The sequence below is a fragment of the Bipolaris zeicola genome (assembly GCF_000523435.1).
Source record: "Bipolaris zeicola 26-R-13 unplaced genomic scaffold scaffold_2, whole genome shotgun sequence".
NCBI lineage: Eukaryota > Fungi > Ascomycota > Dothideomycetes > Pleosporales > Pleosporaceae > Bipolaris > Bipolaris zeicola.
This window is the reverse complement of record NW_006912051.1, coordinates 64,288-82,281: the sequence shown is the minus strand read 5'-3', so window position 1 is coordinate 82,281 and position 17,994 is coordinate 64,288. Positions and strand designations below refer to the sequence as shown.

General features: G+C 50.6%; 4 protein-coding genes across 4 annotated transcripts; 2 read left to right on the top strand and 2 right to left on the bottom strand.

The window, feature by feature from the left end:
• Position 1: 1 nt before the first annotated feature.
• Positions 2-2,980, bottom strand: COCCADRAFT_81612 (glycoside hydrolase family 3 protein; the record flags this gene model as incomplete). Its single annotated transcript, XM_007708557.1, has 2 exons — positions 2-2,353; positions 2,405-2,980. 2 exons carry the CDS (start codon positions 2,978-2,980, stop codon positions 2-4), a joined length of 2,928 nt encoding a protein of 975 aa, XP_007706747.1.
• A 568-nt stretch (positions 2,981-3,548) lies between these two features.
• Positions 3,549-5,181, bottom strand: COCCADRAFT_31974 (uncharacterized protein; the record flags this gene model as incomplete). The annotated part of the gene is made up of 5 exons (XM_007708508.1): positions 3,549-3,761; positions 3,810-4,788; positions 4,835-4,991; positions 5,052-5,070; positions 5,134-5,181. 5 exons carry the CDS (start codon positions 5,179-5,181, stop codon positions 3,549-3,551), a joined length of 1,416 nt encoding a protein of 471 aa, XP_007706698.1.
• A 525-nt stretch (positions 5,182-5,706) lies between these two features.
• Positions 5,707-7,622, top strand: COCCADRAFT_349 (uncharacterized protein; the record flags this gene model as incomplete). Its single annotated transcript, XM_007708448.1, has 3 exons — positions 5,707-6,121; positions 6,183-6,471; positions 6,524-7,622. 3 exons carry the CDS (start codon positions 5,707-5,709, stop codon positions 7,620-7,622), a joined length of 1,803 nt encoding a protein of 600 aa, XP_007706638.1.
• Positions 7,623-7,865: 243 nt separating this feature from the next.
• Positions 7,866-16,055, top strand: COCCADRAFT_31971 (uncharacterized protein; the record flags this gene model as incomplete). Its single annotated transcript, XM_007708507.1, has 4 exons — positions 7,866-8,279; positions 8,335-9,126; positions 13,619-15,733; positions 15,858-16,055. The coding sequence occupies 4 exons, from the start codon at positions 7,866-7,868 to the stop codon at positions 16,053-16,055; spliced, it is 3,519 nt and encodes a 1,172-aa protein (XP_007706697.1).
• Positions 16,056-17,994: the final 1,939 nt, after the last annotated feature.

The following is a 17,994-nucleotide window of genomic DNA, read 5'->3' as shown; positions in this document are numbered from 1 at the left end:
CTCACCACTTCCCCTTCAACGGCAAATCGCGACTCGAAAATCCAACTTTTATCCCAATCTCTCCCATAGGCAATACCCAATTCTGTCTCTTAACATCCCAATAACTCAAATCGCGTCTCGTAACATCAAACTGAACCAACTTGCCCTTCCCCTTCTCCAGCTGCACCTTCTCAAACCCACGCAAGACACGAACAGGGAAATCCACCGGTTCACCCGTCTCGTGATCTTTGTAGTCTTGTGGGAGGGAGATATACAGTTGGACAACGGAAGCGCCATCTAGAGGTCCTTTGTTTTCAAGAGAGGCCGAGACGGTGAGGAGCGTGGTGTAGAGGTCCGGGTTGCCGCCTGGACCACCGCCTGCATCGCTGAGCGGGGAGGATGGGGGTTGAGGCTGTGGGGGTTCGGATTTCTTGATGCCTTTGGTTGACTCGAGCCAGGGGTAGATGTATTGTTCTACTTTGTTGAAGCCTTTGGGGAAGAGGACTGACTCCGGGTCCGGAAGGTCGGTGGAGTAGGTCGGAGGTGTGAGGCCGTCGGGTCGAGGCTTGGGTAGAGGTGTTTTTGCGCTCTTTTCTTCGATCATGAGGGAAGATAGCTCGAATTGTGTGTATGAGAGACCGTAGCCAAATTCGAATCGGGGAGTGATGTTTTGCTTGTCGAAATAGCGGTAGTCGATATACAGGCCTTCAGTGAAATCTTGCTGAGGTGCAAGGCCGTCGGATGGACTGGGAAGATACTTGACCTTGCTGCCTGGACCAAAATCGTCTTCCTTCTTAGCAATGGTGTAGGGCAGACGACCAGATGGGTTGACGTCGCCAAAAAGTACATCCACAATAGCATTCCCAGACTCCGTACCTGGAAGGTGGGCAATGAGTACTGCCCTAACGTTCATGATGTCGATGAAATCCTCTAGGATGACGGATCCAACCGTGTGGATGACGACAACGACGTCGCCCATCCCTTCTCCACAGTCTTTGGCAACATTCTTGATGAGCTCTGCACCGCCTTTTTGCAGATTGAGATCGTTTCTGTCGCCCCGAATGTTTCCGTAGTGCTCGTATCCTTCTCCTGAATCGGCATTGGCGAAGACAATGCAAAGATCTTGATCTTCGAGGATCTCCTTTTGGTTGGGAAGCTTGTTCTCCAACCAGTCTGTTACGTATACGGTCTCATTGTCAAACGCCTGTCTGATGGCAGATACAGGCTCGACCAGATACGAAAAGTTGACAGCACCGGAACCCCAGCCTGAAGCCAAGGTTCCCTCGTTGCAGCTTTGATCAGGGCAGTGGTTGATGCCGTCGCGAGGGAGACGTGCATCTTCACCAAAAACACCGACACGGAACTTTGTCTTCGCCTTTCCATCGGTCTTCCAACCTTTGCGGTTTAGGGGCAGCATCTTGCCGTCATTCTTGACCAAGACTGTACCTTCAGCTGCAACGCGACGCACCAGGTGTCCGTGGGCTTCTTTTCCCTCTCCTTGAGCGTTGACGTACTGGTTGACCACACCCATTTCGTGATTCGAGGGGCTGCCTTCATGCAGCTTGCCGATACGGTCGTTGGTCCAGGAAGAGAAGTTTGGCCCATCATTTTCCCACTTGTCCTGACCGACTTGGTACCAGGATGCTACGACACGAGTGACCATGTCGTCGACGCGATCAATGGGTACACTGCCGTTAAGAACTGATTTGGTGAGCTCTGAACCCCATAGACTGTTACCCTTGGCCCATCTGAGACCATCTCCGGGCATTGTCATGTCCAGACCCGCCAGGGCGCTCGCTACACCTGAACGTTGCGCTAACCAGTCACTCTGAACGAACCCCTGGAAACCAAGCTCGTCTTTCAAAATTCCATTGAGTAGCTTTGAATTCTGGCAGGCATAGCTGGAGTTTACCTGGTTGTATGAACACATGATGGATGTTACACCTGCTTTGACCGAGTCGGCGAATGGCCATGCATAAATTTCATGTAAGGCGCGGTCGTCGATGTTGCTGGAGATGGCATTCGGCAAGCCCCACTCCCAAGCCTGTCTGAAGTGTTCCTGTTCGTTGGCGATGTAGTGTTTTGCGGTAGCCATGACACCTTCGTCTTGGATGCCTTTGATAGTCGCGGCCGCTGCAATGCCCTGGAGCACGGGGTCTGAGCCAAATCCTTCCCAAACACGACCGCCAGCAGGCATTCGGCCGAGAGGACCCATTGCGGGACCAAGTAAGACGTTGACTCCTTTCAGTCTTGCCTCCTTGCCATGTGCTTTTCCGCGTAGATAGAAGAGCTCCTTGCTCCATGTCGCGCCAGTGGTGATGCCCGCAGGGAAGCCAGTGATATTGTCAGCAAATCGAATGCCCAGAGGTCCGTCCTGAGTAATATGTTAGTGCATGTGGAACGCTGTCTTTGGAGTGGTGCGCACCTGAAGACATAGACTGGGGAACTTTAACCTATCCACACGGCCAGTCTGACCCACACAAAGATCCATGCTCCACCCTGTGCCAGTGGTGATATTGACCTTCTCAGGCAATGTCATCTGCTTGACCAATTCAGCAGCCTTCTTGTAGCTCTCCTCCCATGCCTTGTCTGTTCCGCCCTTTGGCGAGGGGTACCACGGCGGACTGCGACCATCCTCAGGCACCGACACCTTGTATGCCCATATTCCTCCCGAAGCCAGTAGCAGAACAGTAGCGGCGATAAATACGAGCAACCAGCAGCAACAGCGGCCTGGTGCGCATTTAGATCTTCGTTGTTGGGCAGGGAATGGCGTCACGGCCTCGGTGTCTCGGTACGATGCCTTCCGGACCTTGAGGTCGCCGGCACTCTTCTTTCGTTTCAACTTGCTATCGAATGCGAGGGGGTCGTGCTCTTCGAGATCTTCCAGGGTCTCGTTGGACTCGGAGGAGAATCGCGTTGGGGTTTCAAGGTCATCGTCCACGGGTGCATCGAGCTTCGCGTACTTGCCGCGGCGCAACTCGTGGGCTTCGTAGGGAGCCATGTTGGTGATAGAAACGTGTCAATCCAGGAAGAGCAGCAGGTAAAAAGAAATATGTGGTGTTGCACGCGGCGGGGATGATGAGGCTATGGCAAACGGCGCGAGCGTGAAGCCCTGGTTATATTGAAGCTAGCATTGAAGCGTGTGTATGTTTGCAGCAGCAGCAGTTGGACACGGTGAGACCACCGATGCAGATGTGAGCGAGCGGAGATAGTATCTGGTAGGACAATGAGTGTGGAACAGAAGACAACGCCGTCGACGTGGTGCGAGACAGTTTCACTCGGCGTCCGGCGTGTACTGGGGCCGGCATGTCGCCCTGCCCTGACTAGCCGCCGCCGTCGTCGATCCCATGGGTCCGCTCCCGCCCCTCCCATGCCCAATTGCGCAACTCGATTCATTCACCAACACCAACACCAACACACGTCATTGACTGACTGACTGACTGATATCTTTGCACTGTGTTTGGCACTTTTTCCATGAAAAACTTGATGGCGACATGTGACATTTAGATCGTTTCTATTTTCGACTACTTTTTGATGGCTACCCTGTATCAGGTCGCGACTACTGACATTTACGCGCCAACCTGGTTCAGGATACCCTGGAGGTTGATGGACTTGGGGCGCTCAATGGGCAGACCCAATGCCCTGTCCCAGATGAGTTGTGCAAGAGGACCGAGACCACGGCTGACACCGAATGTTGCAGTGTAGTACAGAGTCTCCTTGAAGCCGTAGTGGTGGAAGAGGACACCAGAGGACGAATCGACGTTGGGGTAGGGGTTCTTGGTCTACGACAAAGTTAATCACTGCAATCTCTCAAAACTATGGTTTCTTACCTTTCCGTGCTCGGTAAGCACGCCAGGAGCAACCTCCGAGTTCTTCTTTACGAGCTGGTAGACTGGGTCTGCCGCAATCTCAGGTCGAGCATTCGCAAAGTCCATGAGCGCCTCGAATCGCGGGTCGGGCTTCCTGAGCACAGCGTGGCCGTAACCAGGGATAACTCGTCCAGACTTGAGAACGCTCCAGAGGAAGTCATTGACGTCCTTTTCGCTAAAGTTATCGCCAACTACCTTTTGCATGTCGAGGATGAAGCGCAGCACCTCCTGGGCAGCTAGGCCGTGGAGCGGGCCAGCAAGACCTTGAAGACCGGCACTGTAGCTCAGGAAGGGATCGCTGAGCGCTGAACCGACGAGATGTGTGGTGTGTGCTGAAACGTTGCCGCCCTCGTGATCGCCGTGCAGAGCGAGATACAATCGGAGAAGGTCCTGGAAACCCTCGTTCTCCTTGCCAGGCTTGCCCAACATGGCTGCGAAGTTGTAGGACCAATCTTGGTTCAGATCGATCTCGTTGGGGAGCGCACCTCCACCGCGGTATGCGTTCTGGTAGATCTTGGCGGCAATAGTAGGCAGCTTTGCGAGCAGGCTGATACAATCATCAAAGGTGGGCTCCCAATAATCCGCCTTGTTGATACCCTTTTCGTATGCTTTGGCAAACTTGGACTCGTAGTTGAGGGCTGAGACAGCGCATGCGAATTGTGTCATGGGGTGGAGGTCCTTAGGGAAATCATCCAGCATCTTCTCGACAAACTTGGGAATGCCACCCTTTTCGGCGAGCTCTCGCGAAAGCGCACGAGTCTGTGACACTGATGGGACCTCGCCAGTCAGGAGCAGCCAGAACATGGCCTCGGGAAGCATCTCAGTGCCAGAGGTTCCCTTGGGTAGCTCCTTTTGACAGTCCTTGATCGTCTTGCCGTGGAATCGAATACCCTCGTTTGCGTCGAGAACTGATCCTTCCCAGACCATGGCCTTGAGACCCCTTTGCTGCTGTCAGTACACGCTATTTATTTCCCGAGGATGCATACCTCATGCCGCCCAGCGCATTCTCGACCTTGACGTCACCGAGCTTCTTGTCGCCATGTGCCTTGACCTTTTTCAAGAGCTCACGCTTTGCGGGGAGAACCTTTTTGAAAGTCTCTTTGAGATCAGGCTCGGATGAGGATGAATAGCTACATGCTTGTACTAGAGAAAGGGATATGGGTTAGCATCTCGATGGGCGGAACAGAGGACCGATTGGCATACCAGCCGCAAAAGGGCGCGCCTGGGAAGCTTCAATTAGTTTTTCTTGCTTCCAACACTATCAGCCAGACAGCTCGGAGCTCACCTTGGCCGCTCGCAGAGCTCTGGCAGCAGATCGTGCACTCAATGCCATGGCTAGTCTAGTGTGGGGTAGATGCGGGGAATGGCAGTCTGATAGTCTTCACTCAACCCAGGGACGAGAGTGTTCTACAAACTCAATGGCAAAAACACGACTTGACACGAAGGAGACAGAAGAAAGTCGTACGGCATTGCTCGGCAGCCGAGTCGGATTTTCCTGACACGCGCTGGGCCATTCCTGCGAGTGCGACGTACAATCCATGGACCGAGGGGCAGCTCCGAGCGGCTAGCGGTGGGCTACCTCGGTTCTGGCGCCGGACATGGGGAAATGCTGGAGAAGCGTTGCCGCACACACAATCACACTGCTCCGCTTCTCACGGCCCGGTAACGTCATTGCCTGCGCGTAGAGACAGCTTCTAGACCCCCCAAAAAGGCGACAGGGCGAAAAGAGTGACAGCCGCTGTTCCCCAATTGCCTGCAGCCCACGGATAATTTTCCGTTGCTCATCTCTTCCACTCGACTCAAGTATACAGCAGGCTCCTGCTGGGTTGCGCCTTGCTCCAATTCACACATACTCACCATGCTCCGTACAGTACCGCGCTCCGTCGTGCGCCAGAGCCGATCATTAAGGGTAGCGAGCCCATCGCGACAACTCCTCCGTCCGCTCTCCACCACCGTGTACCGCATGTCGAGCTCCGTGCTGAAGCCCGTGGACCCCCCAGTGTCGACAGCCCTGCCAGGAGACTCTTTCCAACTGTTGTCTGAGGCTGCAAAGGCAGGCGAGGCCGAGGATGCTCTTTTCGAGGAACAGGTACAAGCCGTGAAGGAGTGGTGGGCATCACCGCGGTACAAGGGCATCAAGCGCCCATATTCTGCAGAGGATGTCGTGAGCAAACGTGGAACGCTTCCTCAATCATATCCTAGCTCCTTGATGGCAAGGAAGCTCTTCAACCTGCTTGAGGAGCGGGCAGCAAAGGGCGAGCCAGTACATACCAGTGCGTTTACCCATGGCTATATAGATAGAACAATGGCTGATTCTGTTTCTCTGAACATTAGTGGGCGCAATTGATCCGATTCAGATGTCCCAACAGGCTGCAAACCAAGAAGTTCTCTACGTTTCAGGATGGGCGTGCTCATCCGTCCTAACCACCACGAACGAAGTCTCTGCCGACTTTGGCGATTACCCATACAATACCGTTCCAAACCAGGTGCAGCGCCTGTTCAAGGCGCAGCAGCTGCACGACCGCAAGAACTGGGATGCAAGGAGGAAGATGACACCAGAGGAAAGGGCAAAGACTCCGTATCTGGACTATATGCGTCCTATCATTGCCGACGGCGATACTGGGTGAGTAGACGTAAAGCCATACAGGTCTAGATAGGCCATTGACGATGTATAGACACGGCGGTCTCTCAGCGGTCATTAAGCTTGCCAAGCTATTTGCGGAGAATGGCGCTGCAGGAGTTCATTTCGAGGATCAATTGCATGGCGGCAAGAAGTGTGGACATCTTGCAGGCAAGGTGCTTGTCCCCGTGGGCGACCACATCAACCGCCTGGTAGCTGCACGATTCCAATGGGATATGATGGGCTGCGAAAACCTCGTCATTGCGCGTACAGACTCGGAGAGCGGCAAGCTCATCTCCAGCGCAGTCGACGTACGAGATCATGAGTTCATCAAGGGAGTCACGGAAGACACGGAGCCATTGGCTGAGACTCTACAAAACATGGAGGCGGCCGGCGCGCCAGGCAAGGAGATTGATCAGTATGAAGCGGCGTGGGTGAAGAAGCACAAGCTTGTCACCTTTGACGAGGCCGTTGTTCAGCACCTTGAGAAGGAAGGCGCCTCCCAGTCCTCAATCGACGCCTACCTCGACGAGATGAAGCAGAACCCCAACTTTTCTCTCCTCAAGCGCCGACAAGCGGCAGAAAAGTACACAAAGACTCCAGTCTACTTCAACTGGGACATTCCGCGCACAAGAGAAGGTTTCTACCATTTCAAGAATGGAGTCGCAGCAGCCACAAAGCGCGGCAAAGAGTATGCACCCTACGCCGATCTCTTGTGGGTTGAGACGGGTGACCCCAACGTCCAAGAGGCAGCCAGATTTGCCGGCGAGATCCGCGCCGTTTACCCTGGCAAGAAGTTTGTGTACAACCTTTCGCCCAGCTTCAACTGGATGGGCCATGGCTTCTCTGAAGAGGCACTCAAGTCCTTTGTGTGGGACTTGGCAAAGCACGGTTTTGTGTTCCAGCTTATCTCGCTGGCCGGAGTACACTCTACGGCGACAATCACATGTGAGCTGAGCAGGGCCTTCAAGGACGAGGGAATGCTGGCGTATGTGAAGCTAGTACAAGCGCGAGAGAAGGAGTTGGGCTGTGATGTTCTGACCCATCAGAAGTGGAGCGGTGCCGGGTACATTGACGGCATTTTGGGTGCGATACAAAGCGGAAGCTCAGGCAGTAAGAGCATGGGCGAGGGCAACACGGAGACTAGTTTTTAAGATTCCAAGTGCAGGGTCTGAGTACTGCGAGAGAATAAACAAAAAAGTTAGTACATGACACAAGTGAGGTGCGGTCGAATGTGTCGACTCGAGTTACTTGACCAAAAAGGAAAAGCCGAATCTGGGGCTCTTGCCTCGGTCCAGCCATCTTTCCCGAGCACCCATCATCATTATCGCCCGTGACGACGCGCCGACCTCTCTTCGACATACACACAGAGAACACCTCAACACCGTATCGCAGCAATGTCGGGAAAGCCTGGAATACCAGAATGGCAGCGTGCCTCCTCTTCTTCCGCCGCTTCCACTACTTCCACCAATGACACAACTTCCTCTCCGAAGCCAGAAGAGGAAGAAGAAGAAGCAAGCGCGCAACAACAACCACAACAACCACCTGTAGAAGCCCCCACACCAACCGAAGACGATGTCGCACAGCCAGAGGAGGAAGAGCAGCACTCTACTGAGAGTAGCAGTCTGTTAGAGCAGGCTGCGCGTTTCCTCGACGACCCAACGATTCGCGATGCGCCCCGGGAGAAGAAGGTGGCGTTCTTGGAATCAAAGGGGGTGAGTGCTGAGGACATTGGCAGACTGTTAGGTGAAGAGGAGCCGGAGAGAAGGCCAATCGAAGTTGAGGATGTGGGCGATCGGGCATGGTCGACGGTGAGGACTGGCACAATACCAGAACGTCGAAGACAGGCAATGCTAACGCTTTCAGACACCCCCAAAGCCTGCGCATGTACCTGAAGTTCAAATCCAGCCTCGCGAAATACCCCCGATTGTCACATACCCAGAGTTTCTTGCAAGCACTGAGAAGCCACCGCCTCTTATCACCACCGAACGCCTTGCGGCCACAGCATATATAGCAGGAGGTTTCATGGCAAGCATGTATGGACTGTCAAAGTACATCATAGCCCCCATGACACACGGCCTCGCAGAGTCACGGCGCGACTTTGCATCTCATACAAACGAGCAGTTGAAAGAGCTCAATGAACGACTACGCAAAGCAGTATCTGTCGATCCTGCAAGCAAAGTAAAGCCTATTGAAGACAGCGCAGACAATGTCTCTGAAGCCGACTCTGATCCCACTGAGCTCTACCACCGCGACTATGGCACCCAGACCACACCCAACCTCTCCCGCCGACCTTCCACTTCCACAGACCCACACCCGACTGTAACAGCACAGGAGAACCGCCTGAAGATTATCAAATCACACCTCCAGGAACTTGAGTCCAATCGCTCAGGCCAGGGTACATCGCGAGACAGACTGAGAACAAAGATCTCGGACCTCACTACCTACCTCACAGAAATGGACTATCAAAATCAGTACTACCCTACCATGGGTCGCTATGGAGCGACATTCAATTGGACTGGAAGTTCCTCAGAGTCTAATAAGAACGATCAGATTGAGGTGTTGAAGGGCGATATCAGGGCTGTCAAGGGTGTGTTTTTGAGTGCTAGGAATTTCCCCACTGGTGGCATGAATGCAATGCCTATACCGACGGGGAGAGTAGGATCGTAATATTGTACTATGAAATTTAAATAATATGTATTATTGACAAACGAGATTGATTTTGCTATAACATTTGTGTGAGTAACTGATGTCTAGTGTGGTCTATGCCACCTACCATCTTTACTACAACGGTCTCTTGGTGGACGTGCACACTGGGGGAAAACCAGCCCCAGCAAAGTAGTGCAACGTTGTTGAGCTGCGATCATGAGGCAACTGAATAATTCAAGTGCTTTGAGATCACACTGAACAAAACCCACTTATTCATTTATGCACTGTCGTATACATCGTTAGTGACTTCAAGTAGGTAGTGGTAGCGGCGGCAGTAGCTAATTATAAACAGTGGTTTTAGTAACAGTACAGTAGTAAATAGGTAGAGATAGAAAGAGCTACGTATTTTAACTAGTATATATCTATATAGACTTATAGCTATTATTTAACGGCTAGTTATACCTTACTAGCACTAAACGCTGTTGTAAGAGGCTGCGCCGTAAGTAAGACACGTGATGATATTACGTGCCTACTATAAGAATGCACTACCTATTGTCTACCTTGTATTAATAGTCTAATAAGCCACTAGGTACAAACTAGGCTGAAAGCCTTAGAAAATACTATCTAAAATAATAATCTACTCAACATTCTTCTATGCTTGCGCTCAATCCATTTCCTCGGTACTGAAGGGGGGACAGACTCGGTTGGACAGCCGCATTTCTAGTTCGTCATCTTGTAAAAGCGCAATTTTCAAGTTATATTGTCTGTTGCGGATTCTGCAATGCCAAACACCACCCGTGACTCCCGGGCGGACTAGAGTTCATATGCTTTTTTCACATACCCTGACAGATCATCATTGCTGTAACGCATATTCTTGAATGCTTTCACCACTGTCGAGGATCCTACATAGGCCGCACAGAGGACCTTGACCAGCATGGGATTGAGTCGTGTAATTTCGGCGGAGGTGAGCGGTATAATCAGGGGAGTATTGAAAAGATTCATTGCAAACGTTGCCTCGCTTTCGGAAAACGTCTTGATCTCGTCATACACGTCGACACAAAATTCTTGATCATGCTTCAAGTAGATGAATACTCCGCTCTCAGACCAATTTCTAATCATTGCTGCCACCGCTTCGGCAACCATTTTCACGTTCTCACATGGAAATGCTGGGTAGATCTTACTGGTCACTATATCAAGCAGTCTTTGTACAGGCCTGTCAGCGAACAGTTTTGAGCGTGGTGCTGCTGCTGCTAGTGGCAGGTCATTCGATATTGCGAGGCCAATGAGCCATCCTGCGCGGTAAACATCGCTGTAGGTTCGAATGGGGGTGGGGTACCTTGCGGCCGGCAGGTGATCCCAAGAGGGTCATTGAATGTCGGTACCAAGGTGGGTAGCCGGAAGTTATGCCATTGACATCTTCTTTGGTGAGGTTAATCCTCATAGCGCCTTCGATATGCGCTACTATGATATTCTCCGAGTCTACAGACTTGAGTGTGCGAATGAGAACTGTGGTACTGCCATCGCGGTAGCCATATGAGCCCCATGCGATGGCTGTGGTATGGAATTCCGTAATATCCGTAGTGCCGTGGCTACACAGGATGAAGGCTCTAATTGTATGTGCATAGGTCCGGATATAACTCTTATTGGGCGTTAAGATGGGTGGTTGCGGTCTTTGAAAGTCCCCTGCTTCTTTGCATGAGTCGTAGCCATGATCTTGAGAATGTCGTCATCAGCTGATTTTCATAGCAACGCGCAGACTTTGCTCGATGCATAGATCCTGTATACTGCGAGTGGTAGCAAAAGCCAGCGCAGTCGTCCATCGCTTCTCCAAGTCGAATGTCGTCCCAGCCGAAGCATTCGCACTCTTTCGGACGACGATGCCATGTCATGAGGCCCCGATAGCTAGCTGGTATGATAAAGACGGCAGCTGCAGCGGCCACCACGCCAGCAATTGCACTAATGGAATCCCAATTAGTCATGGCGAAATCTTTTGAGACCAATATGATGAGAGGAATCGAATTCCAGTATTTTGGAGAAGACAAATCGTAAGCCAAATTCTATGAGGGGAGACTTTGCACTGTAGGATCCGAAAAGCAAAATGTAAAGCTCAAGATGTAGAATTATCGCGTGAGAAGGCTAGGACCGGTGTACGGAGTTGGCAAACTTGCTTTGTGTACCTCAAACCACAGCCACTGGGCTGTGCTGACATGAGTGTGAGTATCTCATTGGCTACAATGTATCACTGCCATCTTTGCTGAGGATACTAACACTTAACTGGCTTTATCCATGATGATTACTGGTGGTGAGGGCATGAAGGAAGGCGAGCCGCAACCTCCGGATGTGCAAACAACGGGGGCGGTGCGGGCACTGCTAGCAGCACAAACGACACATTCCGGACCCACGCCATGCGCGACAGTTATTTTTGAATGCGTCTGGAGTAGGCATAGTGCTGCAATTAGTTACGATTCATACCATATAACGTCAGCATCTCGATATAACTGGAGCATCTCGTCAAGTCCTGAGGCTTTCAACGGTCTTCTTCTCTCCCCGGCGAAACTGCTGGCATCCACACTCACTAAATCAATAGATTTCTAATTGGAAGAGAATAACACTTGTCCCGTATACTTGGCTTGTAGCTCTCTAACAACTTTAACAGAATCCTGATTCCCCGTTTAAACAGGTGTCATAGCTAAAGCGGGGATAAGTAGTGCCGAGGAAACGATAGATAGAGTGGCCAATATTGTATATATCTACGTTAGAGATTAGTGTTATGAGAAAACAATGGGTATAGATTTGTAATACATTTACAAAATAGAAATTTTGGAGGTCTAAATCACGGAAAGTATCTCGCTATAGGGTACATCTTATGAGTTAGAAATAGATATTAATTAGACACTAAAACTTGAAAACTATTTTCTACGCGTTGAAAATTCAAAGGGGAGAATGTTTCACACTAAGTTCTTCTTTAGGAGTTAGGTGTTCCTTTTCGTTGTAGAGAGGGTGAGATTTGAACTCTTTACCTTGCCAATTCCTTGGCACTATGGCAAAAGAATATTTCCGAAGAAAACCACTACGTCACCCCTCTACTGCCTTAGATACTTCACCACCATACGCAGCGTCCGCTCAGCATCTAGGTGCGCTTTCAAACCAATCACAATGACTCAAAACTACCACATCAGTATCGGTCCCTTAGGGTATACCACCGAGAAAAAGTGTCATATGACAGTCTTGCGCGGCCATGCGCAAATTGTTATTAGAGTCGAGATCATGCGGGTAAAAGGCACAAGCTTGGGTAAAGAACTCCTACAACAGCTGGAGTTGTGGAAAGTGGGCACATGTAGCAGGGCCAATGATAACTTACTTGTCGACCCGATTTATCAACACTGCCTGCCTCTCATTGAAAAACTGGCTCCACAAACGCTACTTCAGGACCTTAGTTTGGAAGGCTTTATCCACTCACCTACCTACAATTTAGAGCTTATCCACGAAGGTGTTGATGGGGATGTACGCATTGAGGGTGAAGACGAGTGTCTATACACACCGGCCTTCTTTACTTCCCCTATGCGCACCACCGACTTGCCTCAACTATGCAAAGAAGTTCCGTCCTTCCAGGCAAGCGATATCTGGATAGCGTCCATCGTGGAGGAGGGAAAGTCACTCGATTCAGTTCAAGGAAGAGTCGTGACGGCGGAGGGAGTTCCCCTGTATTTCAAACCGCGGGCGGAGATGCGTGAACCAGAGTTCGAGCGTGAGCTCTGTACTCTATGGCGTATCTACAAAGCCGGTCTGACAACCCGGCTCCGAGTCCCTAGACTACACGGCATCGTGGTGTCGGGGGAAACAACAATTGGCCTGCTAATGACCCTGGTTACTTCATCCGAGATAGGGACCCACTTGCGGAGCCCTGGCCTTCAGGATAGACACGAATTACATAAAAGGTGGGAGGAGCAACTCACTGCCATTGTGCGGGAGTTACATGCCCACGATATTGTGTGGGGAGACGTCCATCCTATGAATGTCGTTATTGATGAAGCGATGAATGCTTGGGCTATTGATTTTGGTGGGATGAACAATGTAGAGTTTGTGGACGATGACAAACGCGAGACTATGGAGGGCGACTGGCAGGGTATAACAAGAATGTTCCATGAATGGTTACCGGATTCGCAGAGACGCAGCCAGTGGTAATTCTATTGTGACAGTTGGATTAAGGGCGTTCCGTGTACCACGTGATGACGTGATGGTTTTTCCTTCCGATGAGAACCTTATATTCCTGTAAGTAATCTGGTGGGGTTTACGTTAAGGATACCAGCATGTTATGACATATTTCCTAGAGATTGACTTACTATTAAATTGTTGTGGCCTGTAGCCCAACCAGGAGGACCAGGTGTCCTACAGTATGGTGACGAGTGGCTTCTTGCCCCCACTGTTCTTGCTTGACGTCATACCCAAAACAGCAGTAGCTGCCACCCCACTCACCTCAATGTAGATCCAACACATCCAGACTTCACCAAACCCACGTGCTAATCGGACCGTGAAAATGGCAGGTTGGGCGTCCAAATTATCGTCGTTGGGACATTCAAAATCCGAGGACAAGGATGAAACATCCCTCACAACGCTTCTCGATGCGGAACAATGCGCCGAGTTGACCTTTCTGATAGCCACCATTACAGCGTCGATGCGAAAGTCTCTAGTCAAGACCTTCACTGCCGAAGAATTTCCGATCGACGAGAAGACCGCAAAGTCGGAAGAGGAAGTTCTGAGGGATGCGCCCTCCGACCTCGATAATGTCGACGTCGAGAAAGAAGACAAGATCAAGAAAGAGAGACAGAAACGCGAGGAGGAGGCTAAAGAGGAGCTTGCGAAACCGGAGGTGCAGGAACTAAAGAGGGAGATGCTGAAATACTTTGACGATTGGCGTGGCCAAGTTGTCAGCAGAGTCGGCGAGGTAATCAACTCAAAGGACAAGGCCAAGAAGCAAGCCCAAGAAGTGGAGAGCCAGCAAACCGAAACACTAGCCAGCAAGTCAGAGGCTGGTTTGACTAGTATCGAGAAGCTCGATGATAAGGAAGAAGATGAGGAAAAGATGTTCAAAGTCTTGTACCCTCCTGCTCCCACCAATCTTACTCAACTGGAAGAGAGCAAACGTGCTCTTGTTTTACACTCCCTCGTCCTCATAGTGTTGAGCTTGGAACATTACTCTGCGCACTCTCGCGTTTTGATCCTATATCTCACAAGTTCGCTCGGGCTGGGTAGGGACGTCCTGAAGAAAGACGAGGAGACTGTTGCGCAAGGCCTATTGGAGGCGGCATCTCAACAGCTCAATGCAGATGAAGAGACCAAAAAAGCAGCCTCAGCCTCGCAAACGGCTCGCCGATGGAAAGTTGGGCTAGCGGGTGTAGCTGGCGCTGCACTTATTGGTGTCACTGGTGGCCTCGCCGCTCCTCTTCTCGCAGCAGGTGTTGGAAGTGTAATGGGAGGAGTTGGCCTAGGGGCTACTGCAGCAGCAGGCTATCTTGGCACACTCGCTGGGTCATCTGTTCTTGTAGGTGGACTTTTTGGTGCCTATGGTGCGAAGATGACAGGGAAAGCTATGGACGAGTATGCACGAGAAGTTGAGGATTTTGCCTTTATCCCAATCCACCGTACACAGGACCCCAAGAAACAAGACAACGAGTCTCGGCGTCTCAGAGTAGCCATTGCCGTATCCGGTTGGCTTCGCAAGCCCGAGGAGGTCAGCCAGCCATGGCGGTACATCAGCAAGGGGACAGAGGGCTTTGCGTTACGATGGGAGCTTGAGGCACTTCTCAAGCTCGGGCACAGCCTTGAAACGTTTGTCACAAGTGCAGCATGGGGCTATGCGAAGAAGAAGATCATTGAACAGACCGTCTTTGCTGCAATGACAGCTGCGTTGTGGCCTCTTGGTCTGCTCAAGATCGCAACCCTGTTGGACAACCCATTTTCTGTGGCCAAGTACCGGTCTGAGAAAGCAGGAGAAGTCCTCGCCGATGCTCTCATCAACAGAGTCCAAGGCGAAAGACCAGTCACTCTAGCAGGATACTCTCTCGGCGCGCGCCTCATCTTTTCCTGCCTGCAAAAGCTCGCCGACCGTAAAGCCTTTGGACTTATTGAAAACGTTGTCCTTGTTGGTGCTCCTTGCCCTTCCGATGCCGAAGACTGGCGCCGCATCCGTTCTGTAGTCAGTGGGCGTTGCGTCAATGTCTTCTCTAAGAACGACTACATCCTTGGCTTCCTATACCGCACTTCTTCTGTTCAGCTCGGTGTCGCCGGCCTCCAGCCCGTTGTTGGTGTACACGGTGTACAGAATGTAGACGTGTCCGAACTGGTGGACGGCCATCTCCAATATCGCTTCATCACAGGTTCGATTCTACGCAAGATAGGGTTCGAAGATGTTGACATTGAAGAAGTAGAGCGTGCGGAAGCTGATCTGCGTAAAGAGACTAAGAAGGTTGAAGAAGAGCGGCGCAAGAATGAAGGTGAAAAGGGAGAAGGGGGTGAGGACGAAGAGGAATTGAAGAAGCAGGCGGAAAAGAAGCAGGAAGAGAGCCTTTTGGCAGTTATGCAGCAGAAGACGAAAAATCTAAACATTGGTGGCTTCGTGAAGGGTTGGTCTGGAAATGCGACTCCTGAGACAGCGGCGAAGCAACATTCGGGCGACTATAAGGATGTAGGCAAGAGGGAGCATACTGAGTAGATTGGTAGGATCCTTGAGATTCTTTTAGGTATTACACGTACAACGTGAGTTTGACTGCGCAGATAGTGCATATGTAATGGCAATCACTCAAACAATACTTAGTCCATCACGAGATCCTTTCTTCCCTCCTTCCCTTTTACAATCTCTCATTAACAAAACTCTTCCTCTCATTCCAATCCCTACACCTTCTCCCCTTGCCCCCCAAAAGACGAAGGCACCTTTCTAGCCTGATCCCGTGCCTCTTCAATCTCTCGCAGTCGACGGTACAACAATGCTTCATTCTTGTCTAACTTTGTCGTCAGCCACCAGCCTTCCTCCCCCCAAAAAACCGAGCCACTAGCAATAAGAGCAAAACTTCCAAAATGGAACAGGAAAGTCGGGGGTTCTATACATACATGTTAGTCTGAATAATTTCAGGGCTAGTACTGCGAAGGCGAGGAATAGGAACATGGTGAGGAGGAGATCAATGGCGAGGATGGGGATGAGGTATGTGGGATCACTATGTTCGTTCATTGTTTCGAGCATTTTGGAGTCTGTCATTTTTGGGGGGGTTGGTGTGGGGCGTGTGAGGAGACTGTGAAGGGAGATGAATGCTATCTTATTGAACGGTTGTTTTGGTTCTTATTCTTTTTGGTCTTGTGATGGAGGTAAGCGGGTCTTTTTATATAGTTTTTTGAAGATGTGGGTGGACATGGGTCGACAAAGATTTTGTGGTCGGCAAATACGTAGTGTTGAGTTGATTATGGATGTATATGTGGTGTTTGGTTCTTGGGGAATTGCACTTGTAATGTTGGATGCTTGTTGAGCGAGTGCCTAGGGGTCGAAGGTAATCAAAGAGGGATTGATTATAGTAGTTGATGTCATGTATTGTGAAGGTATGAGCTCATATTGCAACGCTGTACTTACATTGGCGGGATGAGAAAACTCGCACGGTTGTAGGCGCGAGATTCTTGAAGGATTACCACTCGTTGTTGGAATTTGCATGTTGTCTTTTGGTAATCACTGCTGTATGGTACTAATTTGGTTGAGCAGATGTTGTCAGCTGGCTGTCACTCTTGTCTAATGAGTAATGTGCTGCCCAGATCCAGATGTTGCGACATGGCCAATGAATATGTCGGATGCATATTTGTATGCAGAAGCATCATGATCCGTTGTATATAGAAAGGGCTACAATACTCGTGTTGATTCAGAAATCTTGTGCACGATGACACTATACATAATATTAGGCATACAAAGTAGGATCAGATTCTTATACGATTGCACGATCCGTGTAGGGTTGTAATTATTCCGATAGGCTGACAGGTTTCACTATCTCGGCCAAACCCCAGTACGGTCAATACGTCAACCCGAGTCATTGCTTGTTTAAAGAGAAACAGATGCAGTGGCTTCGCTGTGCTATTTATAGCAGGCCTGGCTAGTGTCTTGGTTTTTGCAAGGCGCAGGAAAACAAAGAGCGCAGGATGCTCTTTGTGCAATAGTTTAGCAAGGCTTTGAGGATAGAATTGAGTGGGAAAAAAGCAAGAGCAGGTCTGTGTTTGTAGTGCTACTGGACTTGTGAGCGCAACGTATGCACCTTGCACACGAGCTGAGATGGCTGAGGTAGTAGTGGAGCTGACAGAAAGTTTCCCAGAACGCAAAGAGGGCGCTAAACCACATCGAGTTTAACTTGTGATAACACCAGATGAACTAAACACCCCTCTTCATCAATATCCTCTACCGGTGATTCGGTGTGTGAGACCAAGTCCGGTAAGTATGTTGTCTGCAATCACGCTTATGGAGGCTGTGCAGACAGGGCTGCGTAGCCATGTTTATACCGCGTTCAGAAAAGGCCCCCAAACCCCACATTAGCGCAGCATGGAACTCCAGCTCGTCGTATTAACACTGGTCATGTGTGGTCGAACTCTATGGGGCCATCAGCACTATACCGGTATGGTGTTCGCACTGTGCGGCATTGTCAGTCGTGAAAGGCGTGGAACAATAAGCAATAAAGAGTTCCAGGTGGATGGGTCGGATTCCGCTCGCTGCTAAATCATGTGAGGCTGAGCTGGATGCCTCATGCGAGGCATGGTAAGTCTTATTGTCAGCTCGCCTCGTTCCGGAAGATTTTGCGTCTCCTCTTATTTTTTCTCGATATTCTTTTAATTTTTCCTGTTACTCGCTCCACT